Below are 13,187 nucleotides of genomic sequence, written 5' to 3'. Positions count from 1 at the left end.
CCAATTTCCTGAATCATGCATACCTTTTAATTGATTCACCGCTTGATGCTGGTTGGACAAAAGAGTGTGTCACTCGCAGTAAATTGGTTACTTCGATGGAAATAGTTACAACCAAAACTCTCTCAAGGTATGGGGATGGATTTTTGGTCGCTGACGATGACAAGGAGTGTGAGAAGCAAAGGAGTGAAATAAAAGAAGAGTGATGATTCATGACGCTTATCTCTGCATGAAAAACCCAAGTGCCAAAGTCAGAGGAAGAGAGGCAGCAGAGAGAGAGAGAACCCATTTCCCCAAGCCAATTTTACATAGACACATCTCTATCTTTGCTTCCTCCAGTATCACCTCTCTTTGCTTCAGCATGCATAAACGTAGCGTATTGGAGGAGGATGCTTCTGTAGTAACTTATCCTCCTCTTATCTCTTCTTCTGTTTCCCACTCCCAAGCCCATACGCTCTCTCTTGCTCTTTGTCCATGCACTCTTTTTAATGATCCCACTTACACCACAGACAGCTCTTCACATTTCCCAAGCCTCCCATAACTGCTGACTGAACTCCCACCATCCTTACAAGTTACAACTAAGTTCTTTTTCTTTTGATCAGATCATCAAACCCCTCCCCAGCCCAGGTACTTGAAAAGTCTGTAAACTAGTTCCATTCTGTTCCTCCACCTGTTATTTCTGCATAAGGAAAGCCAACATCCCCTACTTACTCAAGGTTTGTTTGAATATACTACATATATACATCTGCCTAATATGTAAATATGTCCAATCCATCCTCAATCTACCTACCCCTCTTAAACAAATTTTTTTTTTTAAAAAAAAATAATAACCGCTTGATTTATATGTTTTCATGTTTCTTTTGTCATTAATCCTTCCGTTGTTATGTTGTCGTCATATATAGGTATGAGTTGCGAGAATGGAGTCCATGTCTCCCCAACCAACGCTGAAGACGCAACAAGATCATTTCCTTGCTTGTATTGTTCGCGAAAGTTTCATAGTTCACAAGCTTTAGGAGGTCATCAAAATGCCCATAAGAAAGAGAGGAGTGCAGCTAGGAAGAATAAAAGGGTTTCTCCTGAACTGAACACCTACTCTTCCCTCCCACAACCACCACTAGTATTTGCTCCGAATCATCCAATTGGTATTCTCAACCCTTCTGTCTACCTAACTGCTCATGCGGGCAACCTTTGCCAATTCCCTGCTGGCCATCAAGTTTCTAACAGGTTTGGATCAAACAATGCAGCACCGCGGTTTGAGAATATGGTGCTTTATCGTTGCAACTACTTGAATAACCCGTATAATCAGCATGAAGCGGATGAGAGAAGCTTGTCAAATTGGCAAAGAAATTCAACTAGGTGCAATGGCAATAGCGGAGAATGCTCGGGGATTCTGCCCTCGCTAAATAAAAACCAGAGCTGTGGTGTTGATGATAAGGATAAAGATCAGAAGCTTGATTTGTCTCTCCATTTGTAGGAAACAAGAGCCTGGGAATATTTTATGAATACCTGCATGTCTGGCTAGGCCGCTTTTCATGGCCTCGAGTATCATGGTTAGGCTAATTTTGTTGACCGACCTCGAATCATGTTAGTCCTTTTTCAAGCTAGGAACTACTTAGAGTATTTCCAGATTTTTTATTCTAATGATCTACGCCGTTTAACTTCTTTCTTCACTTGTCCTCCTATTCCTAATAAAGATTACGGTGGTTTCCTCAATCAGTGAACTTTTAATTATTTTAATACATAACCTCCGCAGATTTGAAAACCAAAAAGGAGAAAACAGTTCAAATGTCATGAATTAATCCCTTCTTAAGATGATAGGAGAGTTTGTTTTCATGATCAGGGCATGTAATTTTTGAAGACTGTTTTATGTTGATTTAGATAAACCATGAAAGACAATCCCATAGAAAATCAAAGCAAAAATGGATTATGTTATTCGTTGTCTCAATTTAAGTATCCGGATTCCTGGTTACCATTATTAGTCCAAGCTAAGTGAATACAAAATCTACTCAATTGCACTACTGTGTTTTTGAAGATACTTGCAAGTTAGTGCATGTTTAAGATCAAGTGATTGGGTGTGCAAATAGTTTTGGTTTACTTGGACCTAAAACGTTTTTCGTTCATAACCTCACGGATTATGCTCCTATAAATTAAGATCTACCTATTAATTTTAATCTTTTTTTTTTTGGTACAACGTTTTAGTATTTGATACGGATTGATATGGAGATTGAAGAACAGTAATACGGATTGAATTTTGCGTTTTGTCCCATAATTGTAGGAACCGGGGCTGTCTGAAGCATTAGTAGCCGAAGAGGGAGGATGAGTGATCTACAGTACACAGATGACAAATGTAAAGTTGTAATGATGATGACCAGCACTGGAATGGAAATTCCTCTCGAATCTGGGCAGCGGAACTGGATTTGCTCTTGTTGCCGCCGTCGATCCAGAATAAGAAGAAATGGGTCCGTGCGATATTTTTTTTCTAGCCCAATCCAGAATAAAAGAGTAGGGGTCGATCACAGGGGCTACTGGCAAATAATTTTGCTACTGATTCTGAGAATAATGTGGTGCGAGGATGACCGCAAAAACTCCATAAAACTTGTAGCAATAATTTGTTACCAGCAAGCTGTAAACGTAAAATGCTTGATCACTCGAGGAAATTTAGAATTTGTGAGAGTCAATAATATATCATTCTTTCATGGTTCCAGGGGAATCATGAAGTCTCATTTGCATTCTCTAACACCACACTTCTATATAAGTTCGGGATACAAAGCTAAAAGAAACTTTACGAACCAAAATTTCCACAAAGAAAGAACTTCCACTAGGAATAATAAATAGCATTGAGGGACATGTCTTAGTCCAATCATTAATGTTTAAGGTGGCAACTAGAGCTGTTAATCGAACCGGATAGCTCGCGAGCCGAGTTCGACCCGGCTCGTTTACTGAGGAAAACAAGCCGATCTCGAGTTGTATATATACTCGTCTATTAAACGAGCCGAGATATGCTCGACAAGCTCGAATAGTAGGGGCATTATCATAATTTCATTGTATATCTAATAGTTTTACCCTCTTTCCTTTTTTCGATAAGGGTTCGACTCCGCTCGTTAAGTTCGGCTCGATTTTGAACTCGAGTTCGAGTTTTCAGCCGAATTTGACGAGTCGATCTCGAACAGCTTTTGAACCTCGAATTACTAATCGAGCGAGATCGAGCTAGCTCGATTGGAGGTTCGAGTCGAGCTCGCTCGATTATCATGTGCTCGAGCTCGACTCGACTCGATTAACAACTCTCGTGTCAACGGGAAATTTGCCATTTTCACAAGAGTCTTTTCGTTGCTTAATGATGTCTTGAATATAGCAGCAGCAGCAAGCAGCATTGGAGGGCGTTACTGCCGCACATTAATCGAGGATGATGTGGTTTGTTGACTTCTGCCGCCTTTGGATATCGAATTCAATCGAACTGATTAGCAAGTCTTCGCTTTCATCAATCACCAGTTTCTCTTTTTTTTTTTTTTGTTTTCTTCCACTGGTTACTTTCAGCACTTGGATCGCAAAATGGATGTAGACGTGCTTGCTTGGCAATTAACTGAACTAGTACTAGTATTTAATTAGGATTTTGATGAAAACAACTATGAAATGAGAAGCTAAACGACGAGACATATTCCCAGTTTCACATGACCCATTCCGTCCTCAGACCTGAATCAGCCAGTGTTACTGTTATGTCGACAAAATAGAACTAGTAATTGGAACAAAGATAGAATGATTAGACGACATGGGCTGGCTTTGATGACTTTCAATGAAAGGAATCCCTGCTACACCGACCTCACCTCACGTGCTTGTGTGCGGTGAATGCTGCTGCAGTTTGCAAGGAGAAAACACGGAGGATTCACCAGAAAATCATTCACAAAATTTTGGCCCAATCATGCCTAACTTGTAACTGAACTATACACGTAAACGTATTACTCAAAGGAAAAAATAAAGATGAAGCACAGGTATATAATATACTGACTCAGTTTGAATGATAAAGATGGACAAGATTAATAGCTATGCCACTTACAAAAGTCTAATTATGCTACGTTTATTCCATTACTTGTAACTTTTCGGCTTACCAAATTTTGATGTTAGCTAAACATCTGTTGAATCTCAGCATATAACCTTTGTGCCTGGAATTACGGTAGTGGGTTTGGATTGAAATTGACTATCAGACCTAATGGTTGGAATTCTATTAGGATCACTTCCCAGATGGTCAACTTCAACGACCAAAAGAATTATGATCGCCATTTTCTACAATGTGCGTTTAACCGCATGCCCAGCGACAACGAAGAATTAAACGAAAAAAAATAGAATCCCCGAAAGGGACATATCACATATAGGGTGGATAGATGTCCATGTAGTTGAAATATGGCAGTGCCCTTTGTGGATGGGTGAGTTGAGACTTAATTACAGGTAGTCACCTTCTTGTTAGTTCACTTGGTGGCTCACTCTATCGAGTTTTGACCCCTTGGTGATGGTGCAAAATGGTGAATCACCCACCACCTTCTTGAAAACAAATTATCTAATCACTTCTTTCCTTGATTGTGCAAATGCTATCCATCTTCATTTGGATTGAAGAATTAGGCTTGGAAGGGGGTAGGGGGGAAGGGATTGGGAATCTACAAATAAAGATTAAGGAGGTGTTATTAAGACGATGAATGGATTTTAATCTCACTCATACCCATATAATATTTGTTTAAGATTAACCATAATCACCAATTAAAGATCACTCCTTCTCCCTTTATTTTCTCAAAAAAAAAAAAAACTCTCTGGCTAAAACTCTCTTCAATTCTCTCATGGGAGAGAGAGAAGATTTTTTCAGCAGATCTTACCATAATATCTGGACTTGAAGCATGTAATCAACAAATCTGGCGGTTGAAAGCATGCACAGATGTCCATGGAGTTATAATTATTTTATTTTATTTTTTAAATTTGGAACTTTATAATATAGTTTTATTATTTTTTAGGTCTGAAGTATTCTTTCTTCGTATCTGTTCTTTGATACCTGTGTATATTTGATATGTAATTTCTACCATCAGTGCAGATTTTAATGAAATTATGATATTGTATCAAAAAAAATTAACCGTAATCAGTTCCGTGGATTTCATAAATTACTTCTATGGGCCTTATTATTAACCATTAAAGACTAGGGTTCACTTATTTATTTATCCTTTTATTACTAACCATTCAGAATTGTGTTGTTTATTGAAGACGGACCGCGAAAGGGAAGGAAATGAATAAGACTAGCTAAGTAGTGACTGGTACGGGTATGAATTGAATAAGAGAAGCTAATTCCCCTTCCCCCTTGATTAGCGCGGTGCATTGGCATGTGAAAGGGAAGGAAATGAATTAAAACATATTAGGTTTCTCAAATCATCTAACTTCTGATGACATTGGATTTCTTAGGCTAGCCCCAGAAAAATGCAGGCATGCTGTTGCAAGTGTTGACCATTCAAGAGAAAAGATTATTGAAATCCGCATTAGTTTCTTGGTATTGAAAAACGAAATCCTACATTAGTTCCTTTAAAACAAAAGTTGGATCCCTACGTACGTACTTGCCGGGGTTGGTGAATTGACTAACCGACGAAAAGTTGAGGCCTGGTTCAATAAATTGGGTGAGTAAAATGAGCACTCAGTTAACGAGGAAACCACCAGAGACTTGAGAGAAGCTGCAAATGCAACTGGGTAGGTCATTTAGGTCGACCCATTTCGACTCTCAACTCTCAACTGGGTGGCAATTGATCTTTCATCTTCTTCTAACCTTTGCTGATCACTGAGGACTATAATGTTGCTCCTTTGGCCCATTATAGTCAACTAACCCTATCCATCAATTCAAAGAATTGATTAAGTTAACCCCACTCTGGAAAGAATATAAGGAATGGCACTAGTCAAACTTTTTCATTAAAGTCGCTACACCAAAACTTAATTGCCTGCTTGACTCAGATTACGACTTCTAGATTAATTTGGTCCAACAAAAAACTCCTCCACATTCGAAGTTAACTATCTACATCATTCATCGAGGACAAGTGTGTCTTCCGTGTTAAATTCTTGCTAGACAAAAGAAAAGGCCGACTGTGAATTTATCGAAACAGCAATCCAGAGTAGTTTGATGCATGCTAGAGTAGATAGAGCTTTGGAGGGACTGCATATCACCAATCCAGTAAATTACTGATTACTCTCTCTCAAGTAGTTTGAGTCTTGCCAACGGCCTCTTGAGCTGGTGAAGGCGAGAAGTCAAGGGTTCAACTTTTGCCTCTATTCTGGTACCAACCAAAAGGTGACATTATGAGTTTCTACACATTTTGCTGTCGCAGCAAATACTCAAAACTATAATGGCATGTATACATAAAATGAGAGGCAGGAAATCCTCTTAAGCGTTTGTTTCTGAAAAATGAAAAAGAGACTAAACAGTACCATTTGTTTGAAATGGAGATTAATGATCAATTTAGTTGAGGATAATCTCACTCAATCCTTATTAGTTATATTGGGAGATCCAAACAAATGCGGATCAATTTGGGTGTTACTCCTATTCGATAGTAACTTTTACCAGTGGTACAGGGCAGCGTGCCACGACCACAAGAGGTTAAAGGGAGAGCGAATGGAAGAGTCACTTTCACTTACTGGCAGTTTAGTTAGGGGTTAGACCTTCGGATGTGGACAAGCAATTGTTTTTTTTTTTTTTCACTTCGCACGAACATAGACAAGCAATGGCTGAAACTTCCAAATTTATTGTTAAGAAATTATGATTCTACAATATTATAGTTTGATCATTAGGATTCCGTGAATTCAAGTCTTATATTTCACTAATCTAGATAAATTATTTTTCACAAAATGTAAACTAAATTAAATATTAGCATGTAATACTTGAGAACGCACATGATCTTTTTTGTGCTAAAGTTGGAGTATTTTTTACATTTATCAAAAAACATATGTTTTCATAAATTATAATTTCACAGATAAACAAATTTTGTTTTCGGACAATATTTATAGAATTTTACGATTCTACAACCTAATTTTATGATTTCAAAATGATTAAAGATCTATTTTGAAAACATTAGAAAAGCCAATTAATCTAACGGATGTAAAAAAGAGTAAGAAAGCGCAAGAAAAGAAAGAGTTCAGTTAGTGGCAGTTAGGTGAGTTAGGTTAGATCTTCAGTTAGCAATAGGTTTTTATTGTTGTGAAACTTCCAACTTTCTTGCTGTTAAGATTTTATGGCTCTACAAATTTATAAATTATATTTATAAACTTCCAAATTCAAGGAGATTTAAAATTGTAGTGGCAGCAATTTAGGTGAGACTTAATGGGGAGGAAAAGTGGTAATAGTTAAAATTCTAAATACATGAATTTGTTAAGATTTTATGATTCTACTATCTAAATTTATAAATTTAATTTGATCTTGACCTAGTAGCATTATCCACTTTCATTCAAGAACTGTATTGACATAGTGATAGGAATTTATGTGAGATAGGTTAGATTTAATAGGGTGGAAAAGTGATGATTGTTAAACTTTTAAATACATAAATAAATTTGTTAAGATTGTATGATTCTACTATCCAAATTTATAAATTTAATTTGATCTTGACCTAGTAGCATTATCCACTTTTATTCAAGAATTAAATGGGATCCTAGATTTAATGGGTGGATAAGCATATTGCTTAAACTTCCAAATACATAAATTTGTCAAGATTTTATGATTGTAACATCCAAATTTATAAATTTGATTTCAACCTAGTAGCATTATCCACTTTGATGACTAGAATTTTGTGGATTAAGTCTTATATTTTAAAAACTTTAGATACATTCTATATATATATATTAGCCAAAATGTAAAATAAATTCTAGAAGGTCTTGAATTTTTATACTATTAGCATATAATAGTTGAAACTATACATCTTAGTTGAACAAACTTAATTGTTTGGCTAGCATTGCATTTTCTATCTTCATTGACATGTGTTTTCATAGACTATAAGCTAACAAACAAATAAATTGTTAGTTTTTATTTGGATTCTATAAGTTTAAAGTCCGATTCTATTGTTTCAAAACAATCCAAGGTATGATTTTGATTTTGATTTTTAAAACCACCACTAAGCAACATAATAGACCAAAAATAACTCAATCAGTACAATCAGCCACACGACTATCCAAATATCCAAATAGGATCCCTTCATAATACTACTAGTAGTACTAGAATCGAATTTTAAAAATCCAACTAAGTAAATACTCTATAACAATCTAATTTGGAAATCACACACCCTTTGACTAATGAGCCTAGCAGTCTAACGCAGCGTGAAGCAGGAGTCCGGTGCTTTCTTTGTTGTTTTGCTCTCCTACTATAAAAAGGCTGCTTCATCGAAGCTTTTCTTTGACTCCATCTCTATATTTCCATTTCCTCCTTCTTCTTCGAGAAAAGTACAGAGGGTGTGTTGTCTTTCTTAACCAGCAATGAGTGTCTCTCTTAAATATTTCAGTCTTTGTTCATTGTTAACCATAATGCTCGTATCTCTAAATGCGGGTGCAGAAACAGAAAGGTATTGGGTTTCGTCTGTTTTAACTCACCTTTGTTTAGCGAGTACAGAAGGAAAAAGAGTGTTCAGTTGAATGCAATTTGATTGATTTTTTGATCATTTACGTACCGCTACATTGCACAGTTACGTTGAGGACGGCAAGGTGTTGCAGAGCACAGGAAACTCAACAATCCCATTAAGGTTAGTTACTTTTACAAGCATTTTAGAACCAATTCCGAATTTCTGTCTTTAAGTACAGGTAGTGATCTGCATATTAACATGCTTCTTGCCCTGTCTTCAACAATTTCTTGAAGAAACTAACAACATGATGGTCTTGTAAACCGTATTCCTGCATTGGTAAAACAGAGCGAAACTGTCTCTTCTCAAAAGTTCTTTGATTTGTATCCCAAGATTGCCATCGGAAACAAGTGCATTTCGTGTTCTGATGATTCCAGAGTCGGCTTTAGAGAAAATCGAAAGTGTATGAGGCTAGCCATGTCAATAATAGACAAGAGAGTAGAAGGGAATGAATATTCATTAACCAACCGCCCCTTCAGTTTCCAGCCAATAGCAAGCTCTGTTTCATGTGTTGCTGTGTCGAAAACGGTGTAATATTAATAAAGTACCAAGAACTAATGGACGATCAAATCCTAAGGTTGTGGTTGCAAATGGAATTAATATGCATGTGGACTTTGGAGAATGGCAAGTAGTCGCGAGTTGTGGGGGGGTTTTTTTTTTCTCTCTAATCTCCCAATTGATAACTTTTCTTTCCAGGCCAAATGAAGAGGCTGAATTCAAGCACGAGCACGCTGTCGTCGATCCAGAAATGGTCGCTTCCATGGTTGATATGTGAGTGTCCTCGATTAACGGAATGATTTTCTTTTACTTTGTACTGATTTGATATCCTATCTTGCGTAACTTGGATCTATTCCCCCTCCCAGAACAGAACAGAATTCATGTGTCCTCAATTAATGAAGGATCATGGACAAAGACAATGTGAAAACACACCTCACATGATCCCAACACTTACCCATGCAATGTAAAACTGCAGTTAAAAGTTTGTCTGTAGTATGATATGAACCCGCATTAATTTCTACGAAAGGCGCTAAAATTTTGCCCCACTTTAATAATCGCAAGGATCCTATTATAGACCCCGTCCCAGCAGTGTATTCCCACGCAATTTTTGTCAGAAATGGATTTTACTGTGGTTTATACCAGAATTTGCCTCAACGCCCATCCCTGCATTTCTTACCAACCCAAACTAGGTCCTCGCCCTCATTTTGCAGTCTTCTTGGCTGATCACTCCCTTCGTGCCTTTCTAAGTCGTCATAATCATCCCTTTTGCCTGTGCAACTTGTTTAACAAAGTAGAGTATCGTCTAGAGGATAATGGTGGAAGTTTTTTTTCTTTACTCTCGTGCAAAACATCACAAAGCATCGACTAACACTCCATTGCTGGAAGAAAAAATTGTTGAACTTAATGATGGCCAGTAGTGCGATATTATATCCAAGAAATAGGTGACCGTATTTAATCTGTTTAAAAGTATAGTAAATTGCTTTGCCGGGGCGCTCTGACTCTGTCTCTTTCGAGTGTAAGTGGAAGGGTTCGAACTCGAGCACTCTTTTAACTCATTTGTATAATGATGGCATCTCTCTGTGCTTGATTCATTTTGTTCTTGGGCATAAACTCATTTGTATAATGATGGCATCTCTCTGTGCTTGATTCATTTTGTTCTTGGCAGTATGCCCGCATGCGAGTTCTCTTTAACTCATTTGCATAATGATGGCATCTCTCTGTGCCTGATTCATTTTGTTCTTGGCAGTATGCCCGCATGCTGCTGTTGTGAGATCCGCACAAAACGAGTCAATTTGTTTGAGCGTCTTCTTTTTTCCTCTTATCCCTGTTTCAAGTTTCCCTCTTATCCCAGTCCTCAGATCTAGTTTCGATTTCATCGGAGCAGTCGGCAGATCCAGGCATTCTACGGATGGCTAAATTGGCAGGGCCCATCACCTCATTAAATATATGGACTTTCCCTAGTTGTAGAGTATTATAATAACCCCACCGACGCCGTAGTAGATGGAAAATCACCGCCAACCTTCTTGCGTTTATTTCCAACTGCCGCTAACTTGCCGAAGAGATCGTGTAGTACTATTTCCGTATTCGTGTCTTTGATTCTCGATTTCTCATTCTTCACATGCTACTCTTTTTTGACTTTAGACAGCAGTCCTCGAACAGTTAAGAAGAGCCCTTAAAATACTATTGAAACAAAGCTTTCTCCACATTGTCACGTCGAATCTTTGTTAACGTCTGTTAATAATCAACCACAGCATTCACCAAGTAATGATTGTGTTTCTTGAAAGCAAGTGAGCATCCTAATAATTTAAATTTAGCAGTAATTTTTTTGCTATGTGATTTGGTAAGAATAACCCCCAAAAAAAAAAATTTTTTTTTTTGGTTACAACTCCTCCCAGGAGCATACGCAATAACACAGAGAGGAGGAAATTGGGATTCTTCTCATGCGGGACAGGAAATCCTCTTGATGATTGCTGGCGCTGTGACCCAAACTGGCAACGCCACCGCAAACGCCTGGCCGATTGTGCCATTGGATTTGGGCGCAATGCCATTGGCGGTCGTGATGGCAGGTTCTATATAGTCACGGACCCTGGTGATGATGACCCTGTTAACCCCCAGCCTGGAACACTTCGTCATGCCGTAATTCAGGACAGGCCTCTCTGGATTGTGTTCAAACGGGACATGGTGATCACCCTAAAGCAAGAGCTTATTATGAACAGCTTTAAGACAATTGATGGCCGGGGTGTTAATGTTCACATTGCAAACGGGGCTTGCATAACCATCCAATTCATCACCAATGTCATCATTCACGGCCTCCACATACATGACTGCAAACAAACTGGTAATGCCATGGTTCGAAGCTCCCCAAGTCACTATGGCTGGAGGACAATGGCTGATGGTGATGGCATTTCCATATTTGGTTCGAGCCACATTTGGATTGATCATAATTCTCTTTCCAACTGTGCTGATGGCCTCATTGATGCCATCATGGGCTCTACTGCAATTACCATCTCTAATAACTACTTCACTCACCATAATGAGGTCAATTTTCCCCTGACTGAGCACTTGCTTTCTTGAATTGACGGTGGAGCTTCCTATTTTACCGCATACCTAACCATCTGGAATGCTATTCTTATCGCAGGTTATGTTATTGGGCCACAGCGACGGCTACGTTAGGGATAAGAATATGCAGGTCACCATTGCCTACAACCATTTTGGGGAGGGGCTGATACAGAGGATGCCAAGGTTATACACACTCCATTTTGTCTTGTGATCTCTGCGTTACAAGGCTTTCTGTTTACTGGACTTCCGCTAATTAACGTGCAGGTGTAGGCATGGATATTTCCATGTGGTAAATAATGACTACACTCATTGGAAGATGTATGCGATTGGTGGCAGTGCTGAGCCAACCATTAACAGCCAGGGGAACAGATATCTGGCCCCTGCCAACCCCTTTGCTAAAGAGGTTCGATTGTCAAAAGTGGAATTTTCTTGATTATTTTACAGAATTAGTTGTCGACTTTAAATTATTGAATTCTAGCTGACTGGTTTCTGCAGGTGACAAAGAGAGTGTTGACAAATGAAGGGGTTTGGCAGCACTGGAACTGGAGGTCTGATGGGGACCTAATGCTGAACGGAGCCTACTTCACTTCATCTGGCCTTGGAGCTTCGGCCGGCTATGCCAGAGCCTCCAGCTTAGCAGCCAAGTCCTCTTCATTAGTGGGATCCCTTACCTCTGGTGCTGGGGTCCTTTCTTGCCGCAGAGGGCACCAATGCTAATCGGATCAAAAGTACACTTGCTGAAAGAGTATACAGCAGTGATTATAAAGTTGAACATGTATCCAATTTTATCATTCCGTAAGAGCTACTAAACTGAAGCCTACCCAATTTTCCTACTCCATCCCTTTTCCAGAATCTTTTCCTCAATTCTGTCCCTATTGGTATCTTATCTCTCGCGTACATCTTTTTTCACGGCAAACGAAGTCAACCCATCTCAATCATCTCTAAGTCCCGGTTCCACCTATTGTTCAACCTCGGCCTGCTTCAGTTTCAAACTTTGAAACTTTGAGGGGCGCAGAAGCCGATGTTCCTTGCTCTATCCCTGCATCTCTCATTCCTCTTCCCATGCAAACAATCATTTTTCTTCTCTTTCATTTAAATTTTTAGAGTCCATTAATTTGACCTCCCTTTCTTCTGCATGCGAGGGGAAGAATCTCCTTCCTATATGCCTCAAAATTGCTTATACAGAGTTTTAGAGATTGGAGACAAGAAAAAAGAAAGAAGAAACTCAATTCTAGAACGATGTAATTATGGTTTGGACTACGTAGAAAATTGCAACTCTGTAAATTCTCGCTCATGTTACTTAAATGCAATAAAATCGGATAGGGCGACGCTATGCCTATATCATTACTCCATTTTCTCTGGCAATTGCTGCGACCGTATTAGATTTCCTGAGTTTATGCTTATAACTTGACGATATTGATTCCTCACCGCAGGGCAGTGGTGCAGGGAGGCATGACATCCCAAGCCCATTAAACATGCCCGCTGTTTACCAATAGTTTCTTTCAAGGCTCGCTCCACATC

At 38.7% G+C, this 13,187-nt stretch overlaps 2 protein-coding genes across 2 annotated transcripts; both read left to right on the top strand.

Annotated features, from left to right (window-relative positions):
* Window positions 1-653: 653 nt before the first annotated feature.
* LOC113752210 (protein LATE FLOWERING) lies at window positions 654-1,605 on the top strand. The gene is made up of 2 exons (XM_027296341.1): window positions 654-713; window positions 900-1,605. Exon 2 carries the CDS (start codon window positions 902-904, stop codon window positions 1,469-1,471), a length of 570 nt encoding a protein of 189 aa, XP_027152142.1. The 5' UTR covers window positions 654-713; window positions 900-901; the 3' UTR covers window positions 1,472-1,605.
* A 6,867-nt stretch (window positions 1,606-8,472) lies between these two features.
* LOC113780701 (probable pectate lyase 8) lies at window positions 8,473-12,935 on the top strand. The gene is made up of 7 exons (XM_027326484.1): window positions 8,473-8,555; window positions 8,676-8,732; window positions 9,306-9,380; window positions 11,003-11,645; window positions 11,746-11,849; window positions 11,931-12,069; window positions 12,162-12,935. The coding sequence occupies exons 1-7, from the start codon at window positions 8,518-8,520 to the stop codon at window positions 12,381-12,383; spliced, it is 1,278 nt and encodes a 425-aa protein (XP_027182285.1). The 5' UTR covers window positions 8,473-8,517; the 3' UTR covers window positions 12,384-12,935.
* The last annotated feature ends 252 nt before the right edge of the window (window positions 12,936-13,187 follow it).

This window comes from Coffea eugenioides, chromosome 1 (assembly GCF_003713205.1).
Source record: "Coffea eugenioides isolate CCC68of chromosome 1, Ceug_1.0, whole genome shotgun sequence".
NCBI lineage: Eukaryota > Viridiplantae > Streptophyta > Magnoliopsida > Gentianales > Rubiaceae > Coffea > Coffea eugenioides.
Note: the sequence above shows the minus strand (reverse complement) of the source record. Positions and strands in the feature narration are given on the sequence as shown.

Excerpts from the sequence above, each read along its gene's own strand:
- LOC113752210 (XM_027296341.1), top strand. The coding sequence starts at position 902 with ATGAGTTGCGAGAATGGAGTCCATGTCTCCCCAACCAACGCTGAAGAC.
- LOC113780701 (XM_027326484.1), top strand. The coding sequence starts at position 8,518 with ATGCTCGTATCTCTAAATGCGGGTGCAGAAACAGAAAG. Across the intron at positions 8,556-8,675 it reads GCGGGTGCAGAAACAGAAAG|TTACGTTGAGGACGGCAAGG; the intron begins GTATTGGGTTTC and ends TACATTGCACAG. Across the intron at positions 12,070-12,161 it reads CCAACCCCTTTGCTAAAGAG|GTGACAAAGAGAGTGTTGAC; the intron begins GTTCGATTGTCA and ends TGGTTTCTGCAG.